This window comes from Typopeltis vanoorti, chromosome 22 (genome assembly GCF_054136105.1).
Source record: "Typopeltis vanoorti isolate ZY-2024b chromosome 22, IOZ_Tvanoo_1.0, whole genome shotgun sequence".
NCBI lineage: Eukaryota > Metazoa > Arthropoda > Arachnida > Uropygi > Thelyphonidae > Typopeltis > Typopeltis vanoorti.
Window position 1 is genome coordinate 2,549,034 of NC_143570.1, and position 19,673 is coordinate 2,568,706.

A 19,673-nucleotide genomic window follows, 5' to 3' on the forward strand; every position below is an offset into this window, starting at 1 on the left:
CAAAATCTCTATCCACAATCACCCCAAGATCCCTTGCTTCCTCCAATTCTTCATGTATAACTCCACCAAATTTTAAAATCTTACATTTAGTTGCATTAAATTGATATTCTTTTGCCCACCTTTCCAACTTATTCAAATCCTCTGAAAGAGCTAAAACATTAGTACTATTACTAATAACCTTCCCAAGCTTCACTCATCTGCAAACAACTGAGCATCTCCCTGGAGTCCTGTGACAATATCACTGACATAAAAGATACAGTAATGGACCCAGCACTGAACCCTGCAGAATTCCACTTCTACTACTCCTCATATACAGCTCGGATATCTACCAGAAAGCCGATCACGAATCCAAACCACTAACCTGATATATTGCAACTTAAAAATCAACTTGTCATATAGCGCCCTGTCAAATGCCTTTGAAAAATCCAAAAAAAAAATGACAGTGTATGCCTTACCCTCATCCACCTGCTCTTGTTACTCTATTGTAAAAGATTAACAGATTACTCAAACAAGCGCACCTTTTTAACAAATCCATGCTAGCCTGTATAAATAATATTTCCCTCATCTCATCTGCCCAATACAAGTTCTTACTAATTTCTCCAAAATCTTAACTACAGAAGAAATACAAACAGGCCGATAGTTCGATACCTCCTCCTACCGCTACCACCCTTATGCATTGGTACTACTCTAGGAAAGAAACCTGCATCTTGCTTTCTAGATTGATATAAAGTTAAGTTATGTATAGTTCAAAAATACTTTTATACCAATGAAAATAAATTAAAATCCATTCCTGGAAATTAATTTGTGCCTCCTCAAATTCCAGAAAAGAACATGGTGTCTGAAGAGATAAGTACACTTGGTCGTCGACCTACGACCGACTTCCATTCTGGCTCACAGGTCGTATGTCGGCCATATATTTACTAACAGTATTCTTTAACCTTTCTAATCTTTTTATCATCTTTATAATTTATTTTTATAATCTTTTCAATTTATAATTATGTATATTGTACATAATGTGAAAAATAATACTGTACATACTGTATTGTAAACACAAAAATACAATCTAAAATTCATGTTAAAATTAATACAAATGAAATTTACAAAATCAATTTTTAATCTTTGTTTGTGCTGGGTTGTGGATCGTCAAGGTCAAGTTCTTGGGTTGAGGTGAGAGATGTTCTCTTGATGAGGAACATGCTAAGCTTTGTTTGAACAGTTTGTTTCTTTTTTTCTTTATATCTCACAATAACAACGCACAGCATCTTGAATGATATGTTCAACCTTTGTGAATCGTTCAACATTAGGGTCCATTGCTTCGAAACTGGCAAGAGCTTTATTCAGTTGCAAAAAAGAATCTGATAAACTCTTTGCAGTGAATTTCTTTTCTGGCTCCTCTTCTTCCTCTCTCGCTTTTTCTTCTGACACTGTGCTTCCAATTCAATCAACTCTTCATCCGAAAGTTCTTTTATTTCACAATCAAGCAACTCCTCTACGTCTTCTATTTCAGATTCTAATTTAAGATTTTTTGAAAGTTTAACTATTTTTTCTGTAATCACTTCCAGTTCCTCTCCTTTTTCAAATCTTCAAATGTATTCGCATAACATTTTAGACACTTTTTCCAAATTCCCGACATACAATTCTTTGTTACACGTTCCCATGCGGTCGAAATATTCTTGATACACTGAAGAATGTTGTACTGCTTCCAAAGGTCTCGCAAAGATAAATCAGCATCAGAATCTATCGCTTAGATGGCTTGTGCAAATGTCGTTCTGAGGTAGTGAGCCTTGAATGCTGAAATAGCACCCTGATCCATGGGTTGAATGAGAGCGGTTGTGTTAGGTGGCATAAAAACCACTCTAACATCATGTTGAAGGTTGTCCAGATGAGGAGGGTGGCCAGGGGCATTGTCCATAATCAATAAAATTTTCAAAGGGATACCTCTCTCCGCACAATATTCACGAGCCTGGGGAATAAAGCAGTTCATGAACCAGTCTTCGAACAGTACTTGAGTCATCCAAGCTTTAGGATTTGAACGGCAGTAAACAGCAGCATGTGCTTGTTGATGTGCTTAAATGCACAAGGGTTTTCTGAACAATAAATGAGAAAAGGCTTCAGTTTAAAACCCGCAGCATTCCCACCAAGCAACAAAGTCAACCGATCCTTAAAAGCTTTGAATCCTGACATCCTTTTTGCTTCTTGGTGTATGTATGTACGATTAGGCATTCGTTTCCGTTGCAAGCCGGTTTCATCTACGTTAAATATTTGTTCCGGTAGATAACCTTCTTTTTTGATTAAAGAGTCGAAACTATCAACGAATTTTTGAGCTTCATCTTCATCTGCACTTCCTGCTTCTCCTGTGACACGTACATTATGCAAAGCAAATCTTTTTTTAAAACGCTTAAACCATCCAGTACTAGCCTGAAAATCTTCTGCGTAATCGTCTCCAGTGCATGATTTTAAACTCTGAAACAGACTTCTAGCCTTCACTTGCACCGTGCAAAGGCTCATCGGTGAATTTTTCTATATTAAATCTTCCATCCACATAAACAACAATTTCTCCATTTCATGGATGGGTCCCTGTCGTTGTTTGGTTAAAATTGTCCTTAAGTATTGTTGATACCGTGGAATGTGATAGCTTCAAGTCACGTGCTATCGTATTCACTTTCTTTCCACCTTCATACTTCTGGATAACTTTCATTTTATACTCTAAATCAATAGTTTTCCTTGACTTCTTAGCTGGCGTATCTGTAGATGAAGGCATTTTCCTTTTACTAGACATTTTATGGGTAGTATTTCAGTAGAATTTTAATTAATACACCACATGCAACAGATGCTTGAAAGCGACTGAGTGTATGTGAGAGATAGTTATCATACGTGGGTTATCGTACGATAACGATCGTATCCCATAGTTATTGTACGTGCAGCTGCCTGATTTATTCATTAATTTATTTTTTATTTTTTTGGTCGTAAGTCGACGACCAGGTGTATACTGTAGGGAAGCAAGTGCAAGGTAAACCCAATAGTGCATTATGCCTGGGTTAATTACTGTAAGGAGGATCCTGAACTAATCGTTGAATTGGTTATCTGTGCACTTTCCTATCTCAGGTTGCTTTTCCTAGTCCTAATTTAAGTTAAACTAAACAACCCCAATGCAGATGTTAGTTTTTTTGCCTTAGACTTTTAACCAGCAATTGCTTTTTAGGTCTTGAATGCTAGCCCCATTATATGCCTTGTTGTTCTTTTCCAACTTTGCTATCATGCTGGTTTTACAGGATAGTTTTTTTGGGGGGGGGCTGCTTTTGTGATGCTAGGTAACTCACTTTTATCCAACTGAAGTTCCTCACATCAGTATTTTGACAGTATAAAAAAGTATAGCTGCAGATAAATAGCTTTCCATACTTGACATATTACAAGTTTTGTCTGTTTTTGATTTCTGAAGGTAAAGAAGTCTTTAGAGTTAAAATAAAAATGCAGAGAAGTGTGATAACTGCAAAGAATAAATTCATGGTATAGTATTTTCAATAGTGAATTGTCCAGTGACTTCTGGTTTGAGAATATTAAATGTTTTGTTTTTAGCAGAGAATCCTAAAAGACATCTCAGTTATTAAAATATTGCAAAGGGCCATTATAGATAAGTTGGTAGAAATGATTACTTCCAAGTGAAAATAACCTTGTTCAAATTATTCAAGGAATGCCTTTTCAACTGTAGGCAAGATTCTTCATCTTGCAAAACAGAATACATGCATTTGACAGATATATCAGATATTTTGTAGATAGGATTAGTAGGAATTTGATGCTTGTGCACAGAACAAGTTTAAAACAGTGCTGTTATGTTCAGCAGTTCTTAATCAGAAGCAATTTGAAAAGCCACACATACTGACTCCAAAAACAGTTGAAATATAAGGGTAACACATGCTAGTAGTCATATGTTCTGTAAGCTATCAAAATGCCATCACTTTGGAAACTTCAGAAATTTCTTAAGCATAAATTCCTTACCTATTTTCGATTTTTATGAAATGACATATGGCCCTACTAAAATCATATGGTTCAGTGAATGTTTAAATTATTTTAAATTGTGTATTTTCTTTTCGTTTTTGGAAGGTTATCATTTCATTAATAAGAATGTTTATTTGTTCAGTTTAGAAGCAGGAAAATAAAAATTTAACATTTTCTCTTTCCTCAGGTCATTCTGCAGTAAGTTATCAGGATGCGTGAATGTATCAGTATACATGTTGGTCAGGCTGGGGTTCAGATTGGCAATGCTTGCTGGGAGTTGTATTGCCTGGAACATGGCATTCAGCCTGATGGTCAAATGCCCAGTGACAAAACTATTGGTGGAGGAGATGATTCCTTTAATACTTTCTTTAGCGAAACGGGTGCTGGGAAGCATGTTCCTCGGGCAGTTTATGTTGACCTAGAACCCACAGTTGTTGATGAAGTTCGTACTGGAACATATCGGCAGTTATTTCACCCTGAACAACTGATAACAGGTAAAGAGGATGCAGCCAACAACTATGCCAGAGGGCATTATACCATTGGGAAAGAAATAGTAGATCTTGTACTTGATCGCATTCGTAAACTAGCTGACCAATGCACTGGTCTTCAAGGATTTTTGATTTTCCATAGCTTTGGAGGAGGAACAGGCTCTGGATTCACATCACTTCTTATGGAGAGATTGTCTGTAGATTATGGAAAGAAATCAAAATTAGAATTTGCCATTTATCCTGCACCACAGGTAAGAACGTCTTATTGTTGAATTTTATTTTATTGAATCAAGAATAGATTAATTTTATCTTACCATAAATGACTTATTTTCCACATATTTTCCTGTGACAATAATAAAGCTTCATATTCATTTTTATATTTTAAAAATTAGAGATTTCAATCTTATGGATGATCATACAAATCTGTATAAAATCCCAGTTCTTTTGTTTTTGTATCATTTTAAGTGCATCAGAAAATAAGGTGAACAAACTTAAGCTAAAATCCAGTATACTAGCTGCACTACACAAAGAACAACTGTACTATGAATTCTTTGTTGCATTAAATATTTTCTTTGCAGTTACTTGTTTCTGAAATGAAATATCCACAAAAAATGCAGTATTTTAAATGAACAACCTAGTGGTTTCCAAATTTTCATCTTTGACTGGTCACCAACTTAAAAGCATAATATACTGTTCTGTCAGACTTATTTAATTAGTGAAACCTATAATTGTTTAGTATATTATTATGCATTTAGCAAATGATTCTGTCATTTATTGGTGGTGATCATGTACTGGTTCTGTTCTTAGGTCCTACTGGGGGGGGGGGGGGATTGATGGTATTTCATGTGAAGAGCCTGCTTAGCTCACTTGCTTTGGGAAGAATGCCTTGTGGAAAGAACTGGGTTTGAATCCCATTTAGAACATGAACCTTTATCAAGGCTTTTCAAGTGAAGGTAAGTTAGCCAGTTTCAGAGGTGGCAGGGTTTTTCTCACAGCAACTCGTTTTTCATCATACACAACAGGAAAACGCTGTTCTGTCACCATTAATTGGGTTTCACCAAAACTACGTTGCTTGGCCATGACGGGCCATTGAGCCTAACATGCAATTTAAAAATGGGAATTGGTATTTCATGTGAATTGAAGGGGTGTTCAGTTGTTTGCTGATAGGCAAAGGTGGGAAGAATTAGTTATTAGGTAGATGTCAAATCTTCTCTCAAAGAAGATTCAAATATACTTTGGTCTTGGATAAATGAATGTGGGTTTGCCTGATGTTTAGAAGGCACACTGCAAGTGTTGTGAAGACTATATGAAACACTGTTGCTAGAATAAAGAGCACACTGGCAAGTAGAAATGAGGTATTTGCCCTAGTGTACAAATTTGGTAACCTGGTTCACTGGAGAGGATTCTGAGATAAGTGACTATATATTAGGACTTAGGAATGTGGAAATACGAAATATTTTCAGGCTATAATTAGGTATAAAAGAGTCGGTTATATGATAGAGATGCTTAAATGAGAGAATGAGAGAGAGGATTTTACAGATTTAAAAGAGAAATACTGAGAATGTAAAGGAAGATTAAAATATGTCTTCTAAGGCACTTCTAATTGCATCAACCCACCTGGATCTTGATCTTCCTTTGGGTCTTTTTCATGACATCATACACCTGGTTTTACTAACATTTCCTTTCTCTGTTTAAGTGACCATGCCACTTGAGATTAACTCTGTTCCCACATTTCTGAATGCTAACAATGTGGTTATCCCACCAATGCCATCTGTTAACTTCCCTAATTTTTCTCAGAGTTTGCATATCTGCAGTTTCAGTCTTTGACTGTGTTTTATTTCTAACTCAGATCCATAAGTTAATGATTAGAACATGTCTCGTATATAGCTGGTTTAGTGTTTAACTGATTTCTCTATTATTTCACATAAATTTATTCAGTTGATTCCGTACCATACCAGTTTTGCTCTGTTGCCTATTTCCATATTTAATTTGCCATTTTCACTAAAAATATTTGTACCATTGTATACTGTTTAAAAAAAAGCCGGCAAAGGTTGGTCGATTGGTAGAGCCTCTGCTACTAATGGCTCAGTTAAGTAAGTTTGAGTGCGGTTAGTAGTCGGAAGGTGACACTCTCCCTCGATGAGTCTTTGGACTCCCTGGAGGTGTCAAATAATAATAATTCTGTTTTTTTATTGCTGATTTTCATACCAAATTTGTTACACCACTTAGCATTCAGAAGAAATTTAGCATTTGCTGACCTCTATGACATTGTTCTCTCCGGTTGGTCAGATGCCTTCCTTGGTTCCCATGAGTGTATATGGATCACATGAAAGGCTGGCATTAGGCCTGATATCAGAATTAGAGATATTCAATTCATGATGAATATATGATGTCCTCTTAAATAAATCCAATACAAGTCTCTGCTATATTCCCACACTAAACTGAATAAATTATAATAAATTCAGTATGAAAATCAGCTACATTGTGAATAAGTAATCTATAGAATAAGTAAAACGTTTCAGCTATTTAAGCACAATTTTTAGTGAAGATGGCACGTTAGATATGGAAATGACAGTGGAATCATAAAGCCAGTATGGTAAGAAGTCATCTGAATAAATTTATATGAAATAAGAGAGAAATCAGTCAAAACACTAAATCAGCTAAATACACAAAGTGTTTTAACCAATTTCATTGTAAAAAAAACTGGAGACTGAAACTGCATATATATGCAATTAGGGGAGTGGGTGAGTGGCATTAATGGCAGAATCATACTAAAAATCAGGATATTAGGAAGAAATTTAGCATTCAGAAATGTATGAGCAGAGTTAATCTCAAGTAGTCATCATTATCAAATTCCTGACATTTACCCTCAAGGGGTGTACAGGATATGATAGTACTACATGAAAAATTTACATCGTTATTAACTTCCTTGCGGTTAGCCTAGTGGCTTTGTGCTTCGCAACCATATGCCTGGGGAAGGAGTGTCCCAGGTTCGATTCCCGTTGTAGATGTGAGGAATTTGAGGATCTTCCTCAGGCATAGCCAAGTTAGCCGGTCTTGGGCGCGGTCAGTAGGGTTTTTTCCGCCAGTTTATCTAGCGTTTTTCATCCCGCAAACAGGCAAACCGGCCCCGTGAACATACGCCTCTACAGTCAAAAATATATACCCCCCCCCCCCCCCCCCAGTGGCAGACCAGGCGACGGGTCGGTTGGGAGTAGTACTAACAAGAAGTCGCATCTAAAAAAAAAAATAAAATAACACGCGGACCCTGCATAGGAAGCGGGAATAACGCGAAGAAGAAGATTAACTTCCTACCTACAATTTTCTGCCAGATCAATCTGTTACCTGTCAAAGCTACAACATTGTCAGATCTTATATTTCTATCTTCTAAGGCACTTTTCGCCGTATCAATCCACCTATGTCTTGGTCTTCCTCTGGGTCTTTTTCCTGCCAATCTGACAGAGAACACTTGTTTTGCTAATCTTTCCTCGCCCATTTTCTTTAAGTGATCATACCACCTGAGATTAGTTAGCTCTGCTAATGCATTCCTGGATGCTGACAATGTCGAGTTCTTTGCTCGTTTTTAATATGATGTTGCCATTGATGCCATCTGTTCATGCCCCTAATCTTTCTCAGGACTCTCATATCTGCAGTCTCTAGTCTTTGGTCATGTGTTTTTCTTCTGACCCAGCTCTCAGATCCATAAGTTAAAATTGGTTTGAACACAGTCTTGTATACAGCTAATTTAGTGTTTTGACTAATTTCTCTCTTATTCCATATAAATTTATTCAGTTGACTTCGTACCATACCTGCTGTGTTGATTCTGTTGTCTATTTATTCACCATCATCACTAAAATTCGAGCCTAAGTAGCTAAAATGTTTTACTTGTTCTATTCTATAGGTTCTCCATTCACAATGCAGCTGATATTGTCAATGCTTCTGCCTATTTTCATTATCTTTGTCTTGTTATTGCTGACCTTCATACCATATCTAACAGTTATTCAATTTAGTCAGGGAATCTTGCAGACTTGTAGCGGATTTATTTAGAAGTATAACATCATCTGCATAAAGGTTTATTACCACTTTCCTTCATAATGTACATCCTTATCTGACACCAAATTTAACATTAAATCATCTCCCTGTACTTCCTTCAATTCTAACTGCTGACTTACAACTCAAATAAAGACTAAGTATTGCTTGATATAATGCTCCATTGACACCATATAACTATAGCGTATTGAATAGCTTCTCTCTTGGCACCTTGTCATATGCTTTTTCCAGATCTACAAAACTTAAATACAGATCTTTGTTATATTCCCATGACTTTTCAACTATTTGTCGTAAAGTGAATATCTGATCCTGACAGCCTCTATTTGGCCTGAATCCAGCTTTATCCTCACCAAGCTTCTCTTCCACAATTCTTCTCAACCGTTTCTCAAGTATACTGGCATAAATCTTACCAGGAATACTCAGTAGAGAAATACCTCTGCAATTCTCACAATCAGTTTTATTTCCCTTTTTATATATGGGCACTATCAAAGCTCTACTCCAATCATCTGGAATTCGTCCTTCTGTCCAGGCCCTCTGAACTATGCAGTGTAGCCACTGTAAAACTTTTATATCTCCATACTTGAGCATTTCTGGTTTAATATCATCTACTCCAGCTGCCTTTCCACATTTCAGACTTTTCATGGCTTTTTCTACTTCAAGTATGGATATGTATTACTGATTGCATGCCTGGACAGTGTTTTTTATCAATCATCACTGCTAGTTTCATTTACCAATTTTTCAAAGTAATTACTCCATACGTCAAGGATATCTTTTTCTACCGTTTTCATGTCATCTTTATCATCTCTAACTTCTTTTACAGCACTCTTTCCTCCATTCCTAAGCTTCAACAACCTCCAGAATATCTTGCCACCTTCTTGATATTTATTTTCTATGTTGTTATCAGTCTTCCTGTGACATTTATTTAGCTAGTTTTACATACTGTTTAGCTTTCTTACATTTGTCTCTGTATTCTCTAAGAGCACAAGCTGACTTATTTGCCAGGAACTCTTGATATGCTTTCTTCTTTAACTTCCTGTGTCCACCAGGGAGTTCTGATTTTTTTTTTTATCCTTGTAGACAACCTCACCACATGCCTCTCTGGCAGAATCAATGTTTTCTTTAGAGCTTGCCACTGAATCTCCAAGGTTTGATTCCTGTTCTCAAAATCTTTCATTTTTTCTGCAATAATCTTTGTGTATTTTAGTCTACAGTTCACATCTGAGAGCTGCTCAACTTTTATTCGTTTTAAAACTTTCTTACATGTTCTTCTTTTCAATATGAAATTCAATTTTATTCTGCTTAAGACTAAATGGCAACCACTTCCAATTTCAAATCCTCTGTACACACTCTGGTGTCCTGCACCAGTGTGAAAACATCACTATCAACAATAAGTCAATGAGACTTTTCTTATTCCTTGCCTCTTCTCTCCATGTGAATTTGTGCAATTTTTATGTTGGAACATGGTGTTAGTAATAACCAGTCCATGTCCTGAGCAGAAATCCAATAAGTATTTGCTATTATTATTAGCTTTGCTCTTTTCTCCAAATTTTCCCAAAATATTTTTGTACGTCTGACAATCACTTCCTACTCTGTTATTTAGATCCCCAACAAGAACCAACTTTTCCTTTTTCATTGTGTCAGTTGCCTTCTCTAAAGACTCAAAAAATTCCTCCACTTCTACCTTAGTAGAACCTTCTGTGGGACCATAAGCACAAATAAGTCTCATTGTCCAGTTCCCCATTCTCATATTTGCCCACATCACTCTACTTGAGACTGCCTGCCATTCAAGAAGATTAGCCTCATATTTAGTGTTAAATACTATGGCTACTCCTTCTTTTCCTTGATTGTCATTGCCTGGATATAACATTTGGTATTTATTGCTCAAAAAGATCTCACCAGTTTTTGTCTTTTTTGTTTCAGTTCCTCCCCCCCCCCCCATTATGTCGATCTGGTACTTATCTAATTCCTCAGCTAGCTCCATTTCTTTGCCATTCAGGCTTCTTACGTTAATAGTACCGATCTGGTGATATTGAGTTGGGGTGTGTTTTAGGATTTTTCCCAGTAGCTGACTTTTTCGCTGTTCGCCCTGGTTCCCTGACAAAAACAGTGGGGGGGGGGCCTTGTTTAACCGGGTGACGCCCCAGCCGGCATGAAATTCTATCATGTTGTACCATCATTTAATATTGTGCTTTAAGCCAATAAGAATACAATTTGGTCGGCTAAATCCCAAATTGCCAACCCATCCTCGTTCGTTCAGTATCCAGGTAGATACTTAACAGGGTGCACCACGAGAAGGTGAGGATTGGACATTAGGTCAGAAGCCCTCGTCGGTTCTCCACATTCCTTTAAAGGCTATGTGGAGGTTTTCTCTCAGTTATGCAGCTTTGACCCTTAAGCACCCCATCTCAGGTAGTATGGTCTCTTAATAGCAAAAAAACAGAAGTGTTTTTTGCCTGGATAACAGGAAAAGAGCCAGAGGAAGCCTAGTTGAGTTGATACAGTAAGAAATATCTTAGATCAAAAATATTAGGTCTGATATTGGAGTCCTAAAAGAGAACAGATAAATTTGGAGGAAAATTGTTGACAGGAAATTGGCACTTTTCATGTAGTACTGTCATAATAATCTCCTATACATCCCCTTAGGATAGATATCAGGAACTGACTTGTTACCTGTACTTTATACAGATGATATCACCTGTATAAAGTACAGGTAACAAGTGACATTTTACTTCATAATGTAGGCAGTCCATGCAGATGATGTATAACAGTGGAGACAGCTTGCTTTCTTTGGTCTCACCTAATTCCACATCAAACCATCTTTCCCTCCTTCATAGCTCAGGTATACTCTACATATTGCTTATTTGTGAAATTCATTTGGATTCATTATCAGCATTGAAAAGGACAACAGCATCATTTTCTCTCATATGTACCGACAAGCTTAAATGTCTTACTTTTAACTGTGTCAATAAGGAAAACATTATTATTTATTGATGTCATCTTCTTTATAGATATAAGAGCTATTCCACTGCCTTAAAAAAAAAAAAGGTAATAATAGAAAGATTAGTTCCCTTACAAAAATTTTGGTTTTTCGCAGTAGGTTTGTTCGCTTGTGGAAAACCTATGCAATAAAACAAGGAGTCTTGTTTTGGGTCAAGTTCCTAAGGAGTCGAAGGTGAGCAAGATTGTGCCACTTCATACAGGAGGTGATAGAACTCAAGCATCAAACTATAGGCTTACCTGTGTGTGTCAGGTGTTGTGGTTAAGTTGTTGGAGAAGCTTATGAGAACTAGGGTCCAGAATGGATTGACAACAATGGTATTATCTTCGATGGACAGCGTGGATTTACTAAAGGGAAGGTCATGTTTTGGTAATCTACTTAGTTATTACAATAAGGTGACTGCTTCCTTGGACAGAGGAGAAGGATACACAGTAATATACTTAGATTTTGCAAAGGCTTTTGATAGATTACCGCATGATAAGTTGATAGTCAAACTAGAGCGGATGGGATATCGCTCCCCCATACACAACTTGCTGATAGGTATCAACAAGTTGTGTATGGGGGAGCGATATCCAGGAAAAGGAAAGTCACCAGTGGTGTGCCTCAGTGGTCTGTTTTAGGGCCATTACTGTTTAACTTGTATATTAATGATATTGGTGAAGATTGTTTGCAGATGATGCAAAGTTGGGACATGCCATGAAGAGCAGAGAAGATGTTGTGTCTTTACAAGAAGATGAATAAATTGAGTGATTGGGCACGTAAATGGGGGATGCGAGTTCAATGTTGCAAAATATAAGGTTTTAAAATTTGGAAAACAAAAATGGGATGCAGAATTTATGCTTGGTGAGGATATACTGTCGGAGGTGGAGGAAATAAGAGATCTGGGGTGATAGTGTATAAGGATCTGAGATTTAGGGGACACATAGCCAAAATTGTGAAGACAACACAAAAGCTTCTGAGAATGATACAGAGGACACTGACTTGTAGAAGTAGGGAGATTCTTGTTCCATTGTATAAGGCTTTGATTAGGTTACACATGGACTATTTTGCCCAGATTTGGTCATCTGGTTTTCAGAAGGATGAAGAGATGTTGGAAAGGGTCCAGAGGCAACTGGCTAAGTTAGTTTCTAACCTCTGGAAGTCTGGAATGTCGAGTATGAGGAAGGATTGAGAAGATGCAATTTGCAGAGTCTGGTGGGCAGGAGGAAGAGGGGGAGATATGATAGAGACCTACAAGTTAGTAAGGGGTTGTTATAGCATCGATGCTGGAGAGGTTTTACAGAAAATAGTGAGAGATCAGGGGAGAACCAGAAGTCATCCCTGGAAACTATAAAGAGGGGGGGGGTGAGTAGGGGAGTGAGAAACGAGTTTTTTTTTCATGCAGAGTTGTGAATGATTGGAATTCCTAGCCTGAGAGTGTAGTGTCTGCAGAGAATTTGAGTGTGTTTAAAGCATGGTATGATGAGCTGTGTGTATGATGAAAGGATCTCCCAGGTGAGTCTTCGACTCCATGGAGTCTTGGGTAGTAATAATAATAAATTAAGTTTGTTTCTGGAAAGAAAAATTCAACCACATTTGTATAAGATAGCTAACCTGGCTTCAGTTGAAAATCCTTTATAATTCATGTTGTAGATGGGATTCATACCCAGGTCTTTACAACCCAAAGGCCAAATGTTGCATCATCATGGTAACTACTACTAAACTGCTGACAGACATATTTCTAGATATTACAAAACCTATAAATAGCTTATCACTGACATTTTTAGGAATATAACTCATAGGAAGCCTCTACCCAAGAGCAAGTAAATAATGTCATCAGAACACTGAGACAGAGAAAACAAAGTCTGCTGTAATACTTAGAGAAGTAGAATATCCAAGGCCCTCCCAGAATTCTAAAGATATATTCAAACCTGTCTAGAAACTGAAACTGCACTTTGCCTGCCAAGAAAAATAAAAATCCACATCTTTGGTAATTAATCTGGGATATATATAAGATAAAATACTCTTGTGGAAAAGCTGCTATTTGGAAGCAACCTTTCATATCTTAAACTATCTGATGCTGCTCTACTCTGCAGTGGTAGTCACGCACCCTAATTCCTTTTCCCAATTCTGTAAATTTAAATTTAAAAGAAATTTTGAAATTATTTTAAAATTAAAGTTTTGAAGTGATCAATGATCATTATACAAGTATCTCCCTGTGGTAAAAAATATACTTAGGTTTTTTTAACAGATAAATTGAATTGAATTGAAATATAACAGCATTTTAATATGTAAAAATGAGTAATTTCAGTCATTCCTTATGCACAAATATCAGGGCATGTGCACACATTTGGAATGGATTACACATGATTACAAAGAAATGATTTAGCTTATAATAGACATTATTATATATATTTCAACTGGCAAACTATAGTTGATTTCAGATATATTTTTAAAGTGAATCTCACCCACAAAAGACTAATTTGTCATAGCTTAGTACTATGGATAGGTGTAGGATATCATCATCAAATTCCTGACATTTACCCTCAAGGGGTGTACAGGATATGATAGTACTACATGAAAAATTTACATTGTTACTAACTTCCTACCTACAATTTTCTGTCAAATCAACCTGTTACCTGTCAAAGCTACAACATTGTCAGATCTTATATTTCTATCATCTAAGGCACTTTTTACCATATCAATCCACCTATATCTTGGTCTTCCTCTGGGTCTTTTCTGCCAACCTGGCAGAAAACACTTGTTTTGCTAATCTTTCCTCTCCCATTCTGTTTAAGTGACCATACCACCTAAGATTAGCTCTGCTAACAATGTCAAGTTCTTTCCTAATATTCTCGTTTTTAATATGATATTGCCATTGATGCCATCTGTTCATGCCCCTAATCTTTCTCAGGACTCATATCTGCGGTCTCTAGTCTTCTGTCAAGTGTTTTATTTCTGACCCAGCTCTCAGATCTATAAGTTAAAATTGGCTTGAATACTGTCTTGTATACAGCTAATTTAGTGTTTTGAATAATTTCTCTCTTATTCCATATAAATTTATTCAGTTGACTTCCTACCATACCAGCTTTGTTGATTCTGTTATCATCAAGCAGCAAAAATCATCTATTACCAAAACATTTTCAAAAATCCCTGTCTGTGGATGTTTTTAATAACTGAAATATTGAAACAGAGGAATTGGATACTTTTGTGGCAGCCATTTATATAGAGTTCATCTCTCTCTCTTTTTTTTTTTTTTTTCCCAAACCAAAAGCTAAGTGTGTTCTGGAAACTTGTAACATATCAAATAGGCATTTTGAGAAGCATAAGAATCTGTAAAAAAACCCACTGTGAATGTTATATCCTTTTCCTCTCTATTAACTTAAATCATCATGAATATTTTAAACCTATTTTTTTTTGTAGAATATAGGTTTCTGAATATTATTAAATTTTTAAAACAGATATATTAAATTCTGTACAAATAATGTAGAAACTGTTCAGGCCACGGCTCACTGATCAAGTCAGAGGAAAATTAAGATATAATTTCTTGGCATATTTGTCAGCACACCATGGTGCCACTGTACATGCACATATTGAGATATATATATAGTGTCAAATATTATGTACAGTATTAAACTGAAATTAAACCAATTATGTATGAAAACATTTTCAATTAATAGGATTGTTAAAATATCATATTCTAAACTGTTGGAAAATTTACAAGCTAAGATAAAAATATATATATTTACTAATAAAATTCTCTCATGGTCTCCATCAGGAAAAGTGTGGGTTGCAGACCACACTTTGAGAAACACTGGTGTAGATCATGAACTGATAAGCAAAATAAGTTTAAACAATGAAAGATACAGAATAAAATTTGATTCAGAAAAATGCCAAATAACTGATTAAACCATATCCCACAAGCCTGCAATTTTTTTTTTTTTATTGTTCTTTTGCAAACTTCACTTTTCATAACACTGCTGGCAAATCTCGAGATTATTGCAAGCTTTAGGTAGTTTTCCAGCAGCTGTCTAGTCCAGCAATGAGGACTACACTAGTCATTACATCCCTAATGACAATATAAGTCATCCTGGTTGGTATAGCCATAGCCTAGAATGTTGTGAATTAACATTGAGTCAGTTTCTCTTGCTTGGTGTTCTGCCTTCACACAAACGTTCTCTTAAATAGCCTTTTAATAACACAGGCTTACCAGATCTTTTGCCTTTCTCTTTACAATAACTGTTAAGTTTAGATTATGCTACATCTCAATAATCAAAATTCATTTATTTACATATCACATTGTCAGTGAGTACTATCATTATTACTGGTTTCTAAATATCTTTATTAATTCCTAAAATTTCACAAGTTTTTTCCAGCTCCAGCTTTATGCATGTGCAGAGAAGCTGCTGTAAATTAGAATGTAATTTAGATATCAATCTTCCCATAACTTGAGTAATATCTCCATTCCAGACTAGTTCTTCAACTTGTAAAGTATATACTTAAGTTGTTCTTGTGGTAAAATTCAGCTTCATCGCTCTTTGAATAATTAACCAGAAAGATACCCCTTGTAGTTCATGATTTTTGGGAATTTGTGTTTGAACTTTGTCCCATCAGTCTGCAGATGCCCTTTTCATAATTTGCAAGTACATGTCACACCTTTGCTATCAGTGTACCTCTTAAGATATATTGAAAATTTGCATCTTCCTCCCCTCCCTATTTGCATCTTTTCATCATTAAGGATGTAGGATGTTTTTTTAATTGCCATATATTAGTATTTGCTAGAAATAAAAGTGAACATATTAATGGGCACATAAAACATATTAACATGTCAAAATGGGCATGCTAATATTACATCTAGTTAACTCTACAGTATTCAAGCAACATCATAAAAACCTGTCTTACATTCTAATAATTTCCAGTTTGTTTGTCATGTTTTGGAATATATCTTACATTATAAATAATGAAAATTATTTATTTTTGAAATTGTTTCCCTGATTATAACTAATTTTCTTTCCCTACTTATAGGTATCTACTGCAGTTGTTGAACCATACAATTCCATCTTGACTACTCATACTACCCTTGAGCATTCAGATTGTGCATTTATGGTTGATAACGAGGCTATTTACGACATTTGCAGAAGAAATCTAGACATCGAGAGACCTACTTATACAAACCTCAATCGTCTGATTGGTCAGATTGTATCCTCTATTACAGCTTCTCTGAGATTTGATGGTGCTCTGAATGTAGATCTTACAGAATTTCAGACAAACCTCGTACCTTATCCAAGGATCCACTTTCCACTGGTTACTTATGCTCCTGTTATTTCTGCTGAAAAGGCTTACCACGAGCAGTTGACTGTTGCTGAAATTACTAATGCATGTTTTGAGCCTGCAAATCAGATGGTCAAGTGTGATCCAAGACATGGAAAGTACATGGCTTGTTGTTTATTGTATCGGGGTGATGTTGTCCCTAAAGATGTAAATGCTGCCATTGCAGCAATTAAAACCAAAAGAACCATTCAGTTTGTGGACTGGTGTCCAACTGGCTTTAAGGTAAGCATTTATTTACATGTAGTTAAGGTCTTATATTTCTTTAACATTTTTAATTTAATTTATTCTTCCTGATTAAAGATAAATTCTGTTATGTTCTTTGAAGCTCTTAACATGCCAGCCAAGTAAATCTTATAGCACAATATAACAGTAATCTTTCTGCATGAGGCATGTTAAGGAATTCCAGATGGCTCAAGATGTCTATTTAACATAGCAATGTCATACTGAAAGCATATTGTTATGAGCAGTGGCTCATAATTGATGCATTTGAAGTAAAAAGTTTTTTCACTTGGTTACAAAGTAAATTATACCTGGCAAGAAATTATATTCTTGTTAATCCTTTACCCAAGTTTGCACATGAAATATCTTCATGACTAAGCTACTTACATAGCCATTGATTTCACATTAATTACTTAGTATCCCATAATGCAAAGCATGCATCCTTTTAGACATCTAAATAATTCAAGATAATACCAAGTTGAATTATAGGACTTCACATCAAACTAAGGCGTTTGATGTGAAGTCAATAGCTTCTGTATATAATTAGCCTAGTTATGAAGATATATACTTCACAAGCAAACTTTGTTTGCTTATGCTCGGTAAAGGATTAACCATCCAAGTGGCTACATTGATAAAATATATAAAAAATATACATTTTGAATCCATATTGACTTCAATGGGCACTTCACATCCATGTAATTATGGATGTATATACATGTCAAAGATGGTACAGAAACAAGAATATAATTTCTTGCTGAATATAATTTACTGTGATTTGGAGTTGCACATGAAATATTTTCATGACAGAGCTACTTATATATAGAAGTCTGATTTCACATCGGTGCAAAGCATACATCCTTTCAGGTGGCAATACTGCCAAGCATTGAAGGAGGGCCACCCAGACCAATTTTTACCTTTGAGTCAAACAAGAATACAATTTATTGTGATGCATTATTGGTTTAAGACTTTAGACTCTCACTATGACAAACATGTAGGAATGAAAAGTATTGTTTCTTGTAAATCATGATTGGCTTGTTATAGTGAGGACTGACTGCAATAACTGGGTATGTATATGGTATGGAATTGTATAGTAGTAGGAGAAATGACTGAAGATTAATCTTTTGACAGGGATAATTGCATAGTTTCACCACACATAGGAATTCTTGGAATGTGAGTTTCTGTATATATTATATATATGAGGTGACCTTTGAAAATTGAGATATAAAAGTATTTTTTTAGGGGTCAATGATCTGCTCATTGTCTGGAAATAACACCTGGTTCATGCAAGAAAAAGCAGAATGTCAGTGGAAATTACTGAAACATGCTTTTTTCGTGTAGATTTACACATAAGATAAATCTGAATCTCAGAATGACATTTATAAAGACTTAAATCAGAGATAGAAATTAGAAAGTCTAGTCTAGTCTGTCATTGTTGAGATAATACAGTGCAATCAGTTATCTTCTGAGCAAATCCACACTTATCCATCCAACTGTCCATAGTGGTTGAATTATATCGACCATTTTATAAAGCACTTTTTTGACTGACATGAATTCAATAAGGATTAAAACTTTTCTTTTTTTTTTAATACAATTTATGCACAGCAAACAGACAATCCTGGTAGCATCTGGGAGTCCACTGGCAATGCTACCTTTAAAGATAATGCGACTGTGCTCTTCTTTAAAGTACTGGTTTTAGTAAACAGCCGTCAAGTCAGCACAAGATAACTTTCATTAAATTAATATAGGAAAAGTGTTATATATCTTGTGAAGATTTATTCACATTTTAAAGTTTTATTTTAGGAAAAGGTAAGTATACATAAATTCATGTTCTAAAATATCTGAACAAGATGCAACAGAAAACAGATTCTGAAGAGGAATGGGTGGAGAGAATTATATGAGTGAATGAGTTTAATAGCAGTGTTTGCTACAGCAAGAGTCAATTCATACTACTTTGAAACAAGCAGTTTTGATATTCCTGGCTAAAGCAAATATTAAAATTCATATCAAAGTTTGTTCTTAAATTTTATATAAAACTGAAATTAGATGAGTGTTTTTAGCATGAACTTGTACACTGAACCTTGTCATTTCAAAATATAACTTACTTATGTTTACCTTTCATTAGGTTGGTATTAATTATCAGCCACCTACAGTTGTTCCTGGAGGTGACCTGGCCAAAGTTCAGAGAGCCGTCTGCATGTTGTCCAATACCACAGCCATTGCAGAAGCATGGGCACGTCTTGATCACAAATTTGATCTCATGTATGCCAAAAGAGCTTTTGTTCACTGGTATGTTGGAGAAGGTATGGAAGAAGGAGAGTTTTCTGAGGCCCGTGAAGATCTTGCAGCTCTGGAGAAAGATTATGAAGAAGTTGGCATTGATTCCACTGAAGGTGCTGAGGAGGAAGGGGATGAAGAATTCTGAACTTCTCACCCCTGAACCTGCTCATCAGTAAATTTCATTTATACCTTCAGTGTCTGGTCTTAGATTTTTTAAAATCAAGATCTCCCTTTTGATCAACTCGATCTTCCATATTTGTTATTACCTTTTCGTTTTCTTTGTATACTACATGTAGAATAAATGAGCAGGAGTTGTTGTTCGTAAATTTGTCAGA

At 35.7% G+C, this 19,673-nt stretch overlaps 1 protein-coding gene across 3 annotated transcripts in view; it reads left to right on the forward strand.

Annotated features, from left to right (window-relative positions):
- Window positions 1-19,664, forward strand: part of LOC150094108 (tubulin alpha chain, testis-specific) — a 42,604-nt gene extending 22,940 nt beyond the window's left edge. For 2 of the 3 annotated variants that reach the window (XM_090411954.1, XM_090411955.1), the window contains exons 2-4: window positions 4,184-4,735; window positions 16,537-17,064; window positions 19,184-19,664. In XM_090411954.1, coding sequence (XP_090268080.1) covers window positions 4,208-4,735; window positions 16,537-17,064; window positions 19,184-19,483 — 1,356 coding nt within the window. In that variant the 5' untranslated portion in view covers window positions 4,184-4,207 and the 3' untranslated portion in view covers window positions 19,484-19,664. Of the gene's footprint in view, window positions 1-823; window positions 898-4,183; window positions 4,736-16,536; window positions 17,065-19,183 lie in introns of all 3 variants that reach the window. The other variant, XM_090411956.1, reaches the window with a different exon arrangement.
- The last annotated feature ends 9 nt before the right edge of the window (window positions 19,665-19,673 follow it).